This window comes from Mytilus galloprovincialis, chromosome 8 (genome assembly GCF_965363235.1).
Source record: "Mytilus galloprovincialis chromosome 8, xbMytGall1.hap1.1, whole genome shotgun sequence".
Classification (NCBI taxonomy): domain Eukaryota; kingdom Metazoa; phylum Mollusca; class Bivalvia; order Mytilida; family Mytilidae; genus Mytilus; species Mytilus galloprovincialis.
This window is the reverse complement of record NC_134845.1, coordinates 72740447-72759903: the sequence shown is the minus strand read 5'-3', so window position 1 is coordinate 72759903 and position 19457 is coordinate 72740447. Positions and strand designations below refer to the sequence as shown.

The 19457-nt window shown below is 32.9% G+C and overlaps 1 protein-coding gene across 7 annotated transcripts in view; it reads left to right on the top strand.

The window, feature by feature from the left end:
* The window catches only part of LOC143042521 (protein furry-like), a 373316-nt gene that overhangs the window by 17039 nt on the left and 336820 nt on the right, over positions 1–19457 (top strand). For all 7 annotated transcript variants that reach the window (XM_076214885.1, XM_076214883.1, XM_076214882.1 and 4 more), the window contains exons 7-11: positions 4183–4233; positions 7316–7395; positions 10041–10124; positions 17664–17787; positions 18665–18802. In XM_076214885.1, the coding sequence (XP_076071000.1) occupies positions 4183–4233; positions 7316–7395; positions 10041–10124; positions 17664–17787; positions 18665–18802 (477 nt within the window). The remainder of the gene's footprint in view (positions 1–4182; positions 4234–7315; positions 7396–10040; positions 10125–17663; positions 17788–18664; positions 18803–19457) is intronic.

The following is a 19457-nucleotide window of genomic DNA, read 5'->3' as shown; positions in this document are numbered from 1 at the left end:
TAGATGTTGATATTGACTTTCTCCTCTATGTGTTGATATTGACTTTCTCCTCTAGGTGTTGATATTGACTTTCTCCTCTAGGTGTTGATATTGACTTTCTCCTCTAGGTGTTGATATTGATTTTCTCCTCTAGATGTTGATATTGACTTTCTCCTCTAGGTGTTGATATTGACTTTCCTCTTTAGGTGTTGATATTGACTTTCTCCTTTAGGTGTTGATATGGACTTTCTCCTCTAGGTGTTGATATTGACTTTCTCCTCTAGGTGTTGATATTGAATTTCTCCTTTAGGTGTTGATATTGACTTTCTCCTCTATGTGTTAATATTGACTTTTTACTCCTTTCTCCTCTAGGTGTTGATATTGACTTTCTCCTCTATGTGTTGATATTGACTTTCTCCTCTAGGTGTTGATATTAACTTTCTCCTCTATGTGTTGATATTGAATTTCTCCTTTAGGTGTTGATATTGACGTTCTCCTCTAGATCTAGATGTTGATATTGACTTTCTCCTGTAATTGTTGATCTTGACTTTATCCTCTAGGGATTGATATTGACTTTCTCCTCCCTCTAGGGTTTGATATTGACTTTCTCCCTCTTGAGGTGTTGATATTGACTTTCTCCTTTAGGTGTTGATATTGATTTTCTAAACTATGTGTTAATATTGACTTTCTCCTCTAGGTGTTGATATTAACTTTTTATACAACCCCAAAAAAATTTTGTGATCGTATAATGGTATGATGTCATCGTCTGCGTCTTCATCTGTGTCGTCCGAAGACACATTGGTTTCTGGATAATTACTTTAGTTTAAGTGAATGGATCTCTATGAAATTTCTTCAGAAGGTTCAGTACCACAAAAGAAAGGTTGAGATCGATTATGGGGATGATACTGTAGTCCAAGTCGTTTAGATTATCAATGCTAAAATATTGGTTTAGAATAAAGAATATGAAAGATGGTTTACTGTATGATACCTATATGTGTAACAAAAGCATGTTTAATAATAATATTGAATGCTGGTATTCATCCATACATTTCATTTTTAAAAAGCTGAATATTCATGATTTGGAGGTGAAACTCAACTTTTTTATCAAGTCAGTTAAGCAAAAACTTTGTAATAGTTTTATAAAATGTTGGAACACAAAAAGAACAGATACACAGAGTAGTAAATTAGATACCTATTTCAAACTTAAAACTTGTTTTTCGAAAGAAATGTATCTATCTTTAAACAATTTTCAATTGAGAAGTGCCATATGTAAAATTAGAATCAGTGCACATGATCTCAAAATAGAAAGAGACAGGTATAAAACATTATACATAGAAAGAAATCAAAGGCTTTGTAAGAAATGTACTCTAAATCTGGTTGAAGATGAACAACATTTTATAACTAGTTGTCCAGCATACAAAAGTGATAGGGAGATATTTTTCAAGGAGATAAACTGTATTTGTCCTAATTTTATACATCTTTCAAATGAGGCAAAATTTGTTTGGTTATTTACTAATGAAAATTTGTCTGTACTTAAATATTTAGGGAGCTATATTATTACATGTCTAGATGTTAGAAGAAATGTTAATTAATGTATGTAATAACAATGATAATTGTAATGATTTTATGGTTCTGATCCTGCCTGGAACTAAATGTATTTGATTTTATAAAATGAAGATAATAACACCTGTCTGAACTTTGTTTTTTAATGTTTCATTTTATTATATAAAAATGTTTTTCTGTTACAAATCATGATGTATTGTTCTATGTGTACATGTTATGCTGCCCATCAAGGGCCCTTGATTGGAATAATAAAAATATTCTTATTCTTATTCTTATTCTTTAGGAATTAGGGGCCCAAACAAGCATATTTCTAGTTTCAGGATAATAACTTGTGTACAAGTATTTCAATTGCTCTGAAATTATACTGCAATGTTTAAAACCACAAGTAGAAGGTTTGGATTCATTTTAGGGGTTATGGGGCCAAAGTTTAGGAATTAAGGGCCAAAAAGCGGCCAAAACAAGCATTTTTCTAGTTTCCAGACAATAACTTATGTGTTATTGTATGGATCTCTCTGAAATTGTACCATAATGTACCATATAACAAAGGGGAGGCTGGGATTAAGTTTTGGGCTAATTGCCCAAAATATGTAGGAATTAGGGGCCAAAAAAAAGGGCCAAAAAGAAGCATGTTTCTAGTTTCCAAACAATCATGACAATAACTTGTGTTTAGGTGTATGGATCTCTCTGAAATTGTTCTTCAAGGTTCAATACTACAAAGGAAAGCATGGGATTGAGTTTAAGGGTTATTGCTCCAAGGGGTGTTTCAAAAAGTTGGGGGGGGGGGGATTTTTGTTTACCATTTTTTTTAAGGGATTCCTTTTTTTTCAAGAAAAATCTTCCATTGCACAGTATTGTGCAAAAGATTTGTTAGATCTTTGACCACATTAATTTTGTGACAAAAACCAATATTATATAAAAAATTTGATCACAATCCAAATTCAGACAGTATCAAGATTGAATATTGTGACCAAATTTGCCCCAACTGTTTAGGGTATGACCACTGGGGTCGTATAAAGCTGCACCCTGAGGAACACCTGGTTACTCTATGTGTTGATATTGACTTTCTCCTCTAGGTGTTGATATTGACTTTCTCCTCTAGGTGTTGATATTGACTTTCTCCTCTAGGTGTTGATATTGATTTTCTCCTCTATGTGTTGATATTGCCTTTCTCCTCTAGATGTTGATATTGACTTTCTCCTCTAGATGTTGATATTGACTTTTTCCTTTAGGGTTTATTATTGACTTTCTCCTCTAGATGTTGATATTGACTTTCTCCTCTAGGTGTTGATATTGACTTTCTCCTCTAGGTGTTTGTTGATATTGACTTTCTCCTCTAGGTGTTGATATTGACTATATCCTCTAAGTGTTGATATTGACTTTCTCCTCTAGGTGTTGATATTGACTTTATCCTCTAAGTGTTGATATTGAATTTCTCCTCTAGGGTTTGATATTGACTTTCTCCTTTAGGTGTTGATATTGACTTTCTCCTTTAGGTGTTGATATTGACTTTCTCCTCTATGTGTTAATATTGACTTTCTCCTCTAGGTGTTGATATTGACTTTCTCCTCTAGATGTTGATATTGACTTTCTCCTTTAGGTGTTGATATTGACTTTCTCCTCTAGGTGTTGATATTGACTTTCTCCTCTAGATGTTGATATTGACTTTCTCCTCTAGGTGTTGATATTGACTTTCTCCTCTAGATGTTGATATTGACTTTCTCCTCTAGGTGTTGATATTGACTTTCTCCTCTAGATGTTGATATTGACTTTCTCCTCTAGGTGTTGATATTGACTTTCTCCTCTAGATGTTGATATTGATTTTCTCCTCTAGGTGTTGATATTGACTTTCTCCTCTAGATGTTGATTTTGACTTTCTCCTTTAGGTGTTGATATTGACTTTCTCCTCTAGGTGTTGATATTGACTTTCTCCTCTAGGTGTTGATATTGACTTTCTCCTCTAGGTGTTGATATTGATTTTCTCCTCTAGGTGTTGATATTGACTTTCTCCTCTAGATGTTTATATTGACTTTCTCCTCTAGGTGTTGATATTGACTTTCTCCTCTAGGTGTTGATATTGACTTTCTCCTTTAGGTGTTGATATTGACTTTCTCCTCTGGGTGTTGATATTGACTTTCTCCTCTAGGTGTTGATATTGACTTTCTCCTCTAGGTGTTTATATTGACTTTCTTCTCTATGTGTTGATATTGACTTTCTCCTCTATGTGTTAATATTGACTTTCTCCTCTATGTGTTAATATTGACTTTTTACTCCTTTCTCCTCTAGGTGTTGATATTGACTTTCTCCTCTATGTGTTAATATTGACTTTTTACTCTATGTGTTAATATTGACTTTTTACTCTATGTGTTGATATTGACTTTCATTTAATAAAATTGAGAATGAAAATGGGGAATGTGCCAAAGAGACAACAACCCGACCATAGAAAAAAAGAACAGCAGAAGGTCACCAACAGGTCTTCAATGTAGCGAGAAATTCTCGCACCCGGAGTATCGACTTTCTCCTCTAGACTTTGATTTTGATTTTCTCTTTTTTCATCCTGTAGAATTGGTTTGATATGACATTAATGCATTCTTTATGTATATATATCGGTACTGCATTTAATGAAGAAATTTTTCTTTACAGTTAGCTGTTGAATTCATTTACTGCTTAGTACTGATCGAAGTTTTAGCCAAGGTATTTTTCAATTATGTTATTAACCGGATTTTTGTGACAAAAATGTCGGTTATTGATTTGGGGATGTATGGCGGGCGGGCGGCCGGCCGGCTCGGCGGCAATCAAATGTTGTCCGTGCATTAACTCATGAACCGTTCAACCAAAGCTTTTAAAATTTTAATATGTTGTTACTGACAACTAAATGAAGGTCAAGTTCAATAATGGCGATTTTGACTTTTACCGTTCAGGAGTTATGGTTCTTGAAAGATTGAAAAATGGTTTTTCCAGTCGTGTCCGTGCATTTGCGCATGAACTGTTCTACCAAAGCTTCCCAAATTATAATATGTTGTTACTGATGACAAAATGGAGGTCAAGTTTAATAATGACGATTTTGACTTTTACCGTTCAGGAGTTATGGTTCTTGAAAGATTGAAAAATGGAGTTTCCAGTCGTGTCCGTGTATTTACACATGAACTGTTCTACCAAAGCTTTTCAAATTTTAATATGTTGTTACTGATGACAAAATGGAGGTCAAGTTCAATAATGACGATTTTGACTTTTACCGTTCAGGAGTTATGGTTCTTGAAAGATTGAAAAATGGTGTTTCCAGTCGTGTCCGTGCATTTTCTCATAAACCATTCAACCAAAGCTTTTGAAATTTTTATATGTTGTTACTGATGACAAAATAGAGGCCAAGTTCAATAATGGCGATTTTGACTTTTACCGTTCAGGAGTTATGGTTCTTGAAAGATTGAAAAATGGTTTTTCCAGTCGTGTCCGTGCATTTGCGCATGAACTGTTCTACCAAAGCTTCCCAAATTATAATATGTTGTTACTGATGACAAAATGGAGGTCAAGTTTAATAATGACGATTTTGACTTTTACCGTTCAGGAGTTATGGTTCTTGAAAGATTGAAAAATGGAGTTTCCAGTCGTGTCCGTGTATTTACACATGAACTGTTCTACCAAAGCTTTTCAAATTTTAATATGTTGTTACTGATGACAAAATGGAGGTCAAGTTCAATAATGACGATTTTTGTCGAGCCTGCAACTTTTGTTGCAGAAAGCTCGACATAGGGATAGTGATCCGGCGGCGGCGGCGGCGGCGGCTACGGCGGCGGCTACGGCGGCGGCGTTAGCTAACTTCTTAAAAGGTTTATATTTTAGAAGGTGAAAGACCTGGATGCTTCATACTTTGTATATAGATGCCTCATGTTACGAAGTTTCCGTCAGTCACATGTCCAATGTCCTTGACCTCATTTTCATGGTTCAGTGACCACTTGAAAAAAAAGTTCAGAATTTTTGTAATGTTGAATTCTCTCTTATTATAAGTAATAGGGTAACTATATTTGGTATGTGCGTACCTTGCAAGGTCCTCATGCCCGTCAGACAGTTTTCACTTGACCTCGACCTCATTTCATGGATCAGTGAACAAGGTTAAGTTTTGGTGGTCAAGTCCATATCTCAGATACTATAAGCAATAAGGCTAGTATATTTGGTGTATGGAAGGACTGGAAGGTGTACATGTCCAACTGGCAGGTGTCATCTGACCTTGACCTCATTTTCATGGTTCAGTGGTTATAGTTAAGTTTTTGTGTTTTGGTCGGTTTTTCTCATACTTTATGCAATAGGTCTACTATATTTGTTGTATGGAATGATTGTAAGGTGTACATGTCTAGCGGGCAGATGTCATCTGAACTTGACCTCATTTTCATGGTTCAGTGGTCAAAGTTAAGTTTTTAAGTTTTGGTCTTTTTATCTAATATTATATGCCAAAGGTCAACTATATTTGGTGTATGGAAATATATTATGATCTATATGTCAGTCCCGCAGGTTTATTTGACCATGACCTCAATTGCACGGTTCATTGCACAGTGTTAAGTTTTTGTGTTTTGGTCTATTTTTCTTACTAAAACTATAAGTAATAGGTCAACTATATTTGTTGTATGGAAGCTTTGTTAGCTGTACATGTCTGCCTGGCATGGTTCATCTGACCTTGACCTTATTTTCATGGTTCATTGGTCTTTGTTTAGCGATCTTGGTTAATGTTAAGTTTATGTGACAGTTGTAATAAAGCTTTATACTTAGGACTATCAACATAATATCAATGATTAGTATAAAGAAGGCGAGACATTTCAGCGTGTGCACTCTTGTGACTTTTACCGTTCAGGAGTTATGGTTCTTGAAAGATTGAAAAATGGTGTTTCCAGTCGTGTCCGTGCATTTTCTCATAAACCATTCAACCAAAGCTTTTGAAATTTTTATATGTTGTTACTGATGACAAAATAGAGGTCAAGTTCAATAATGGCGATTTTGACTTTTACCGTTCAGGAGTTTTGGTTCTTGAAAGATCGTAAAATGGCGTTTCCATTCACTTTATTGCATTTACTCATGAACCATTCAATCTAAGCTTTTCAAATTTTAATATGTTGATACTGATGACAAAATGGAGGTCAAATTTGATATTGACGATTTTCACTTTCACCATTCATCAATAATGGTTCTTGTGATATTGCCAGGACACAAATAAATGTTAATAAATCCGGTTTGCTGTCGTTGTGACAGCCTCTTGTTTTAAGTATTAAAAAGGTTTATATTTTTTTTCATTTATTTCCTAGTAAATCCTGCAATTGACACCTAGTACTTGGGTGTTTAAAACCAAATCCTTGCGTCTAATGCTTTAAGGAAATCGACAAAGTTGAAACGCACTCTGAAGAGGACCCCAAAATGAACTGTTACCAGAAAGAAATATCTGTTTTACCTCTTGCTCAACATATGCATGGAAATGGCAAACAGGAGACTTTATTTGTACATGTGCAAATAAAGCGAAAATTTATTTGTATACCTGTTATTTGTAGCCGGATTGCAGGATAAATGGTTATGTCAGCCCAATTGTGAGGTGAATAGTTTTGGTATGCCCTTGAAAATAGATGTACTTGTTATGAAAAACTGTAATCTGAGCATTATAATTAGGAGCCTATAAGAATTGCTATGATAAAAATTCTATATTGAATTTCTGATTTTCATATGATTGTTTTTTTTTTATTGATTACTTGGGTTGTTGCCTCATTAATTTATTATGTTAAAATTGTTTTATTTTCAGTTGAACTTCCATCCAGGACATGATGATTTGGTTCAACATGTAATCGCTCAGTCATTCAAACATTTCAAATATAGAGACAAGTAAGATAATATCTACTATTTCACATTATTATGAATGTGATAAGTATTAAAGGAAAACAATATTACTATAGTATTGGAAATGTTACATTCTATGATCATGAAGATGTCAATCCTAAAGATAAAAAAAATCAATGAACCCATAAAAAAATACAAAAATTCTAAACTATCATGTCTACTTTGGAAAAATAAACTTAAAACCTTGTTCCTTATAAATAAATGATTAATTAGTTGATGTGTGTTTAATTCTTAGTCGCAAATATTTCCTGAACATCCAATAATGAAAGTGAATTAATGGCTCCTAGATACTTAAAAAAATATTCATTACAAAACAAACTTCTGCATCACATTGTATAACAACCTCATATTTTAAAAAGGTTCTCAGGTAAAAAGTATATGAAAAACTGAACATCAAATCATATCTGTCTTTCAAAAGAGCAATGAAATTAAAATTAAATCAGCATTATTGAATTTTGAATTATTGCATGTATTTATTAATGTGATTTTTCAAGAATGGACAAAAATGTGAGTTTTATAACTGTGGTTTAGGAAAAAAAGGGCATAAAAAAAATTGAAAATTGTGTGAAAAAACTTTTGGATCATCAGTGTTAATATGTCATTTTAGAACAGACAAGATAAAAACATCTAGTGCAAATAAGTTAACCTGGCTGATATTATCAATTGACTGCTTATAGGAGTTATATCTCTTTACAGACTGTTTTTATCTTATAGGAGTTATATCTCTTTACAGACTGTTTTTATCTTATAGGAGTTATATCTCTTTACAGACTGTTTTTATCTTATAGGAGTCATATCTCTTTACAGACTGTTTTGATCTTATAGGAGTTATATCTCTTTACAGACTGTTTTTATCTTATAGGAGTTATATCTCTTTACAGACTGTTTTTATCTTATAGGAGTTATATCTCTTTACAGACTGTTTTTATCTTATAGGAGTTCTATCTCTTTACAGACTGTTTTTATGCCCCATTTATGAGCATAATGTTTTCTGGTCTGTGCGCAAGTTTGTTCGTTTGTCCATTCATCTGTTCATGTGTTCGTTTGTCCGTCTCTCCCGCTCCAGGTTAAAGTTTTTGGTCAAGGTAGTTTTTGATGAAGTTGAAGTCCAATCAACTTGAAACTTAGTACACATGTTCCCTATGATATGATCTTTCTAACTTTAATGCAAAATTAGAGTCTTGATCCTAATTTCACTGTCCACTGAACATAGAAAATTATACTTCGATTGGGGCATCCGTGTACTATGGACACTTCTTGTTATCCATGTTTTCATCCTTATAGAGACCATTTTGGGTAGTGAAAAATTGTAAATAGAAATTTCGCAATAAAAATAGCAGGGCACTTGCGAAAGGGGGTGTCACCAAAATGGGCGCTTGCGTCAATAAAAAGGGCGGGCTCTACACTCTGTTCAAACTTTGTAGCTAGAACACTGTATAAGAGTTACTGATATTTACAGACCGTTTTTATGCCCAACCTATGATAGTAGAGGGGCATTATGTTATCTGGTCTGTGCGTCCGTTCGTCCGTCTGTTTGTTCGTTATGCCCCACCTACGATAGTAGAGGGTCATTATGTTTTCTGGTCTGTGCGTCCGTTTGTCCGTCCGTCTGTTCGTTCATCCGTCTGTTTGTCTGTCCCGCTTCAGGTTAAAGTTTTTTGTCAAGGTAGTTTTTGATGAAGTTGATGTCCAATCAACTTGAAACTTAGTACACATGTTCCTTATGATATGATCTTTCTAATTTAAAAGCCAAATTAAACTTTTGACCCCAATTTCACGGTCTGCTGAACATAGAAAATGAAAGTGCATGTTTCAGGTTAAAGTTTTTGGTCAAGGTAGTTTTTGATGAAGTTGAAGTCCAATCAACTTGAAACTTAGTACACATGTTCCCTATGATATTATCTTTCTAATTTTAATGCCTAATTAAATTTTTTCATCCAATTTCACGGTCCATTGAACATGGAAAATGATAGTGGGAGTGGGGCATCCGTGTACTTTGGACACATTCTTGTTATCCAGGGTTTTAATCCTTTGTAGAGACCATTATGGATAGAGAAAAACTGCAAAAAGCAAAGATGCTAAGCATAAGAAGATCTGCAAATAAATCAACATTGTTGTAATAGTCAAATGATATAAAAAAGAAGATGTGGTATTATAGCCAATAAGACAACTCTTCACAAGAGACCAATTGATGCAGAAATTAGTAACTAGGTCCTAAATGACCATTTTTACCCATTTTATGATTTTTTTTCAGAAACAAAGAGAGATAAAGAGCAACAATATATATTCAAAATATTACACAAAATTAGGTCTGAAGTTAATATGGTCGAAATAGTCATTGTTCCATGAGAGTAGTTCTTGAAAGAGGATTTCTGTTTCTCCATATTTGCAGTTTTATAATACATATAGAAATATAAAATGCCAAAGTGTTCTCTTGAATAAGATCTACAAACATGACAAATCAGTAGCTGTAATAAGACATTGCTGTTTCTCACAAAATATGTCTAACATGGAAGTTGTTATTAGAAAATATGTTTATGAATATCAGATCCTGTTTTTTGAAAAATTTAAACATGACCAGCATATCATCACACTCGTTATGATTAATGCATTTAATTGTTATTTTTCAGTATTCAGACTAACCCTAACTCTGGTAACATCAGTATTATAAGTGATCTTTATGCTGAAGTGATTGGCGTTCTTACGCTCTCTAGGTAAGAAATTTGAAGCTTTTAAATTTTCAAAGTCCCTGTAAGCATATTTGTGGATTAACAGTTTACATTGACATTCACTTTTAACTGTATCATTTACGTTAAAAAACAATATCCTTTACTTTTGATAGTATCCTATTGTTTACTTTTAGTAATATTGTTTACTTTTAATGATATTAAAATTGAAAATGGAAATGGGGAATGTGTCAAAGAGACAACAACCCAACCATAGAAGAACAGACAACAGCAGAAGGTCACCAACAGGTCTTAATGCAGTGAAAAATTCCTCCACCCGGGGATGTCCTTCAGCTGGCCCCTAAGCAAATATATATACTAGTTCAGTGATAATGAACGCCATACTAAACTCCAAATTGTACACAAGAAACTTAAATTAAAAATAATACAAGACTAACAAAGGCCAGAGGCTTCTGACTTGGGACAGGCGCTAAAATGCGGCGGGGTTAAACATGTTTATGAGATCTCAACCCTCCCCCTATACCTCTAGCCAATGTAGAAAAGTAAACGCATAACAATACGCACATTAAAATTCAGTTCAAGAGAAGTCCGCGTCTGATGTCAGAAGATGTAACCAAAGAAAATAAACAAAATGACAATAATACTAAATAACAACAGACTACTAGCAGTTAACTGACATGCCAGCTCCAGACTTCAATTAAACTGATTGAAAGATTATGTCTTCATCATATGAATATCAGGCACAATCCTTCCCGTTAGGGGTTTAGTATCATACCATCATATCATATATGAGAAAAACATAACCCATGTCATGCCAACAACTGGTTTTTAAATGAATGTGTTTAGTTCTGATGCAAAGACCCTATAAGTGAATCAATATAAACGCCAAAATATGCAATCTTTAATGACCTGACAGCAGTATTGTAATTATATCCCTTCTTAATAAGTCTTATTTAAAGGTTTTGTTAGCTTCTGAGGTGAATACTAACATTTTTGTGCTTTATAAAGAATATTTCCATAAGAAATTGGATGTGAAATACCTGAACGTATAAGAAGTCTGCATGTTGAGCTATATTTAAGAATGATGGTCTTATAGGGATGATAAAATTTAGTAAATGTTTTGACAAGTTGGTGATATCGAAAACCCTGGTGTAATAATTTTTCAGTAATACATAAATTTCTCTCGTTAACATCTAAAACATTGTTACATACACGAGCAAATCGTACAAGTTGAGATATATAAACACCGTAAGATGGTGACAAGGGAACGTCACCATCTAAGAATGGATAATTAACGATAGGAAATTAAAAATTATCTCTTTTATCATAAATTTTAGTATTAAGCTTTCTGTTAATGATATAGATATCAAGATCGAGGAAAGGTCAGTGGTCATTGTTAGTATTAGTTTTATTTAAAGTAAGTTCCACAGAATAAATTTCTCTAGTATACATACTGAAGTCGTCATTATTTAGAGCAAAAATATCATCCAAATATCTAAAAGTATTATTAAATTTGTCTATCAGATGTTGTTTCGATGGGTCTTTTTCTGATTTTTGTCATAAATTGTAACTCATAGCATTACAAAAACACAGTCCCCATTGGAATTCCAATAACCTGACAATATACGGAATCTCCAAAGCGAACAAAAATGTTATCTAGTAAAAATTCAAGGGCATATATAGTATCAAAGCATATCCAGTTGACATAGTTTTTTTGTTTATTGCTACTAAAAAATGACCTAAAGGAGTTTGAACATATATATTCACATTCTGACTTCTTAAATGCCCATGTAATTAGGTATGTGATTTTTTTCTTAATGAGAATGTGAGGCAATGTGGTATAAATATTGTTTACTTTTAATAATATTGTTTACTTTTAATAGTATTATTTTCCTTTTAATAATATAGTGTTTAATTAAGGCCCTATAGTAACAAATTGTGTTAGCTCTATATCTAGAGAACTTTTATGATTTCAAATTACCCTATGATATGATTTATCTTATTTAAATGGGAAATGAGATTTTTGACCCCAATTTCACCGTCCACTGAACATAGAAAATGATAGTGTGAGTTACATGTTAAAATTTTTGGTTAAGTTTTTGGTCAAGGTAGTTTTTGAGAAGTTTGCTATAGCAATACTTTCCTTAGGCGTCAGCCTTAACTTCCGATGACAGACTATTGCAAATGTTCTGCTCCAAGATAATGTAGTACTAGTGTTTGAATACTGATTCTAGGAAGATGCTTTTGAAATTTAAAAAGTCCTTTTGAAAAGATTACAGCTTGAAAAAAAAAAGGAATGAATGTTCACCGACAATTCAGGTGAATTAAACTTCATTTTGAAAATGAGTATCACAAACACTACTTTACGGAAGAGAAAATCAAAAGTAATCTACACGAGACATCGTTTCATTCATGAATATTTCATGAATAAACATTTTTCCGCTCAATTTTTACTATGTACGATATTTATGAATGTTTATTTTTAAGTATAGAGTAAAAGCCAGAGTGTATCGAAAGAATCCTGTATGACTGACGTTACTGAATGCAGCTTGTTTATATTTTGAGCAAGCCGTCGGATAATTGACAAGTGATAAAAAGTTTGATTGAACAATTATACACAGGTGACAGAAATACTCGATAATCATATGGCTTATGTCACATGCCAGGAACGAGTATTGGTAAATACTGGCAATGATAGAAAAGTACATGTTTTGTCAAAAGTTATAAAACATCGATCGAAAGGTTTTGATGCCAAAAACATTTATAAACTTTCAAATTCAGCTTTTTAAATACTAGCTATTTCACATTCCAATGTGGATTAAAGGACCTTCACTTGTCTAGCATGCTCAGCACGTGGATCAAACTGACAGCTTAAAAACATTGACTTAACGACAGTTGGTACATATCACAGCCTCCTAAGTGTTATGATGAATTATTAAATTTGTACACAAATCGTTACAAGGATAAAGCAGGCAGGTCAGCTTCTACTTAACTCAGTGTAACAATATAACGGCTGTAGCAATTATTTACATGATTAAATAAAATCTGTCCTTGTAATAGCAAAATGACTTTCTTACTATAAGTGCGGCTAGTTCAAATAATTATGACGAACCAAAAATCTCAAATGTTATTGCCTCAATGCTAAATTTCACAGCATCAACTATAAAACGTGTTACAGGGTTATATATAAGCACCTCTATGAATCTAGTGTATTTCAACTTTTTATTCCTGTCTTCATACTGCTATTGTTATGTCCCACCGTATTAATTTTCACCCTTTTGCTTCTGTAAGTATGTACATCCTTTGCTTGTACATACGTCCGTACATCCAAAAATTAGTTTCTGGTCTCTAACTTTAGTTTTCCTAAACCAAATTGTATGAAACTTATACGCAATGCCTATTTCCACAAAACACAGGTCAAGTTGAATTTTGGTGGTGTCGATTTAACAATTCTAGAGTTGTGGTCCTTGACAAATTGGATTCTGTTCTCTTACTTTAGTTTTCCTAAACCAAATTGTATGAAACTTATAGACAATACTTTTTTCCACAAAACGCAGGTCCAGTTAAATTATTGTGGCGTCTATTTTACAATTATACGAAATATTCTCCTTAACAAATGGAAAAGTTGCTTGAAATTTTTGTGAACGATCTCTAACTTTAGTTCGTCTCGACCAAATGTTATGAAACTTATACACAATGCTCATTATCACAAAATACTGATTAAATTTGAGTTTTGGTGGGGTCTGTTTTACTGTTCTGGAGCGCCTTTACAAATTCAAAAATTGTAATTGTTGTCGAGCCTTCGACTTTTGTCAAAAAAGCGAGACATAGCATTCCTACATTATGTCGGCGGCGTCCACAAATATTCACTCTTTGGTTAATGTTTGAAATTTTAGTAACTTTCTTAAACTATCCTTGATTTCTACCAAACTTGGACAGAAGCTTGTTTATAATCATACAATAGTATCCAGAAGTAAATTTTGTAAAAATAAAATCAATTTTTATACGACCGCAAAAAGTAAAAAAATTTTGATCGTATATTGGTATCACGTTGTCGTCTTCAGCATCATCGAAGACAGATGGTTTCTGGATAATAACTTTAGTATAAGTAAATAGAAATCCATAAAATTTTAACACAATGTTTATAACCACAAAAGGAAGGTTTGGATTCATTTTGGGGGTTATGGTCCCATTTGTTTAGGAATTAGGGGTCCAAAGGGGCCAAAAACAAGCAGTTATCTAGTTTCAGGACAATAAGTTGTGCATAAGTATTTCAATTGCTCTGAAATTGTACCACAATGTTTAATACCATAAGTAGAAAGTTGGGATTTATTTTAAGGGTTATGGGGCAAACAGTCTAGGAATTAAGGGCCAACAAGGGGCCAAAAAACAAGCATTTTTCTAGTTTCAGAACAATAACTTGTGTGTAACTGTATGGATCTCTCTGACATTGTACCACATTCTGTGTCAGAAACCTATGCTGTGTCAACTTTTTAATCACAATCCAAATTATGAGCTGTATCCAGCTTGAATGTTCTGTCCATACTTGCCCCAACTGTTCAGGGTTCGACCTCTGCAGTCAAATCAAGCTGAGTCCTGCGGAGCATCTGGTTTTCAGTATTTTACTTATAAATGGTCTTAGTTTTTCTGCCAGGAAATGTTACATTCACTCTGTGGCTAAAGTTTATAGAATTATAATAACTTACTTAAACTATTCTGGATTCGTACCAAACTTGAACAGAAGCTTGTTTATGATCAAAAGCTAGTATGTAGAAGGAAATTTTGTTCTTGTCTTTCCGTATTTTACTTTATTAGTGGACTTAGCTTTCTTCTAGTTGACATTACATACAGTCTGCAGTTAAAATTTTTAAAACATTTATTAGATTCATAAACTATCCTGAATTTTTACCAAACTTGGACAGAAGCTTCCTACAATAAAAAGATAGTATAGAGAGAAATATTTTTATTAGTTTTCTTCCTCATTTTTGTTTCTATCAATTAACAGCAAAAGTAGGCGAGACACTGGGCTCCGCGGAACATTTACGATTTTTTTTCAATTCTGTGCTCTAACTTTAGTGTGCCTCAACCAAATGTTACGAAACTTATACACAACAAGTACACACCCGTGATATCGCGGGTCCGTGACTGACTTAAAGTATATAACTATGCCTAAGCCTTATTTTAGTAATTGGTATTGTCATCTGATAAAGTCATGTCGATTATAAGATACACAGTTTTTTTTTGCTTTCAAATTTTTCTGAATCCGTCGACCTGGAACTTATCAATTATTGGTAATATTAATTATTTGGAAAACAAAAGGTCCTGGCTATCCAGGAATGGAGTATTTTTTAATCAACAGCATTCTCCTATATTAGTTATCTTAGAAAGTCTTGCTGATTGCTGAATAAAACTACAATAGGGAACAATTTGACAATGATAGAATTTAGTAGTGTCAGCCCTTTGATTATGACCCGTGTATATAGCAAAATCCTAAATACACTGTTTGGTGGTGCGCCTGTCAAATGCGGAACGTACAGATAAGGTAATAGCTAACAGGTGAATATACTATTGGTATCGGTATCAGATTCGACCTGGAACTTGTTAATTATTGGCAATATTAATTATGTGGAAAACAAAAGGGTCTGGAGTGGTGTAATTTTTAATCTACACCATTGTCCTATATTTGTTCTATATAGAGTTGAATTCTTTGATTTGTCGTTTTTACCCGATGACGGCTGACAAATTGGACCTCGTAATTTTAGTATTATAGATACTTTAACCACAAAACCAAGATCAAGTTTGAATTTTGGTGCCGTCATTTTACTGTTAAGGTTATGGTTATGCCCAGTTACAAATGGAAAAAAATACTATAAAATCCCAGGCCCTAGATATGGCATAATAATAATAATAATAATAATAATAATAAAATAATAAATTCTTTATTTAAAGAGGGTAACTCAATTAGAACTAGTCTAATTTTCATTGAGGCCCTCAAACAAAATACATGCATATAGTTAACATTCATACATTAAAATACAATATATGGGTCATTTTCAAAAAATGTTGAATTTTGAAATTGAAAAATTTATTAAAAGTTACTTATTCAAACAACCCTCTACATAAGCAAATCAAAACAAACAGTACTTTAAGAACAACATATTAAAAGATGCAATCTAAATGATTTCATACAAGAATATCTTGAAACATTTTTTGATCGTTGGTACAATATTTTGTCTCTCCTGTTATCATTTTCAAAATTTTTTTTGGGTTATTAAGGAAAGGTTTAGATAAAATGTTAAGCTTGTTTTACGTAGCCAATTAGATGGTTTTCAAGAGAATAAACTTCTATATAAGGTTGCAACAGAAAATATCAAATTTTATATGACGAACATATGAAAAAAAGTAATTTTTGGTAATTGCTGAAAAGAAAATGGTTTAGTTAAAAACATTAGAGCTATGATTAAATACATATATGATTAAATACATATAATACACATCTATAACCTATTTGAAATAATACACATCTACAGTTGCAAACTTCCCAGTGGTGCTATCCAGCACCCTGATTGATGAGGTTCAAGTCCAATCAACTTGAAACTTAGTACAAATCATCCCTATGATATGATCTTTCTAATTTAAATGCCAAATTACATTTTTGACCCTAATTTCACAGTCCACTGAACATAGAAAATACTAATGCAAGTGTAACATCAGTGTCCTATGCATTCATTCTTGTTTGTTTCTGTTCTCTTTTTTAAGTTTGCTTACACCAAATGTTATCAAAATCTTATACACAGTACTTATTACCACAAAATACAAAATACAGATCAAGTTCAAATTTTGGTAGCTTCACCTGTACCCTTCACCAGTTATGTCCCTTTATAACTTTATATGATATGCAAGCAGGGGGGATCATCTGTGACTCGTGGACATGTTCCCCATTTATTTTTATATGCTGAATCTAACAGTGTATCAAGCTGCTCCCTGCAGAGCATTTTATATGTCTTTTGTCTTGAAAACTAAAAAAAGGAATAAATAGAAACTTTAAAAAGGAAAAATGATCAGTAGAAAAAGATCTACAAATATGTCAAATATGACTGAAATTATCATCAGACTCTTTATACAGTTTTCCCCTTTAATGATGAATTTTACTAAAAAGTGGAAATTGTTGAAGGTGCTAGTTAGCAACACAGACTTTTTAGAGACTCTTGTTCTAAGTGTTATTGAGTGTAAACTAAGCTGTTTAACTCACAAACAAGATAAAAGTCAGAAGAACTAATGTATTACTTCTTTTTTGCAATGTATATAAAGAATATGAATAACAGTTCTGTAGGTTTTTCTTTTTACAATACTTGTATGTGTATCATGCATGAATTTATCTTTCTATTATATAGTCTATTGAAATATAAGACAAGGAAACAAATTCAAACAGACCAGTCCCGCTCAAATACAAATCTTTTAAGTACTATCAATGAGTTATTTGGTAAGTTGTAAGATGGTAAAACTGTCTTACGTCACATGTTATAGGGAACAATCTTGTTGTATATTATATTTGAATGATTGCAGATTTCATGCTGTTAAGAAACACTTTAACCTTGAACTACGTGAACTAAAGATTCGTGATCAAACACCATATACAGCTCAGAGTATAATAAGCTTGCTCACAGGACTCAAGTATTTCAAAGTAAAGGTGAGAAATAATACTGTTAAAATCTGCTGAACTCAGTAAATTTTATCACATTTTTAGGATGCAGTTATGTTGGCAAGTTATATATTGTTCAGTATATTAGAAGAATTGTGGATAACAGGAGGGAGTAAGTATTGAGTTCACTCAGGACATGTAGTGGTCAGCAGTTGTCCCTTCACCATCTCAAGATATAAGATTTTAGCTGAACAGACACTTGAATCATATAAAACTCAAAATTGTTTTTACAAATGTACAAAATTTAAAGTAAAACATAGTCAAATGTACAAAGATTTTGAAAAATTCTAGCTAACAGGATGGTGATAGAGCAGAATGTTACCTGGAGAAAATATTGTCAACTGAGTTTAACAAGTCAAATCTGGCATTAAATATAGTATGATGAATAAAATTGACATCCATACAATCTTCATGCTTAACCACATTTCATACAGCATTGGCTTGTAAAATTCTTCTCTACAAGCCTACATAATTCAACTTAAATATTCAAAAAATTAAGCTTCTGGCTTGTGGACTGAAAAGTTAAGCGTGAAGGCTGTCCATACCAATATTTATGACTTCCATTATATCCTGTCTCCTGTTTGTGATATATTTGACTTCCTCACAATGTTGTGGTCTGGTAATAAGTTCCTTATAACTTTGATTATTTGTTTAAAAAAATAACAAATAAATTCAATGAAAAAAATGTCATGGTATATACCATGTGATAGATTGTAGAATTCATTGGCTTTAAACTTTGTGTTTACTGAATACCATGGGTATCATGAGTGAGAATTTAGTAGTTCACAGTTCAACTTGTTTCAGCCTCTAAAGCAGGTGGTTTTACAGAAGTTATGAATTGTTAATAACATTATTCTTTCTCTAGATGCATCCAATAGAGGAGTTTGAAGCAAGTGTGTCATTTTTACATGAGCTGGCTCAGTATTTCCTGGATGTGAAAGATCGTGACATCAAGCATGCCCTGGCCCAGTTGTTTGTGGATATATTACTTCCAGTGGCAGCAGTATGTATGCTGTTAGTTTTCAGTGTGTTCTGACATCATACTCTGTTTTTTATAATGTTGAATGTACTTTGCACAATAGTTTTGTTAGTATAAATAGATGGATGAGAGGGGAGGGGTGTAGGTCAAAAGACAATGTCACATCAAGCTTAGTTGTAAGCAGTTATTCGAATAACTTGTGTTGCATTATGCGCAATTTTTTTATCTAGACTGAAAATATGAAAATAAAATAAGAAGATGTGGTATGATTGCCAATGAGATAACTATCTACCAAAAAGCAACTATTTGTTATCTATGCATATTTGCTCCTCTTATAGGACTTACTCTTAACATTTATTGTCTAGCTTGCAACATGTAGTGAAACCTTAGATTCCTTTGTCTTTTGTTTGTTGGCCGCATCAACATTTAATTCCAGTCTACCTGTGGTTAAGGTTTTTTGAAGACATCAATTTGGTTACCTTTTTAAAAAAATTATTTGATACTTAAATTAGTGGATGCAGCCAACCATAAAAATCATGAAAATAAACATAGTTTGACAGTATCAGGTGGAATGTAAGATGAGAGACAAAGGTAAACAAGTATACTCTCTACTATTGGACTGAGATTATGAAAATATTCTAAAGTGATGGCATCTCAGTGTCTCTTCTCCTGTCATATT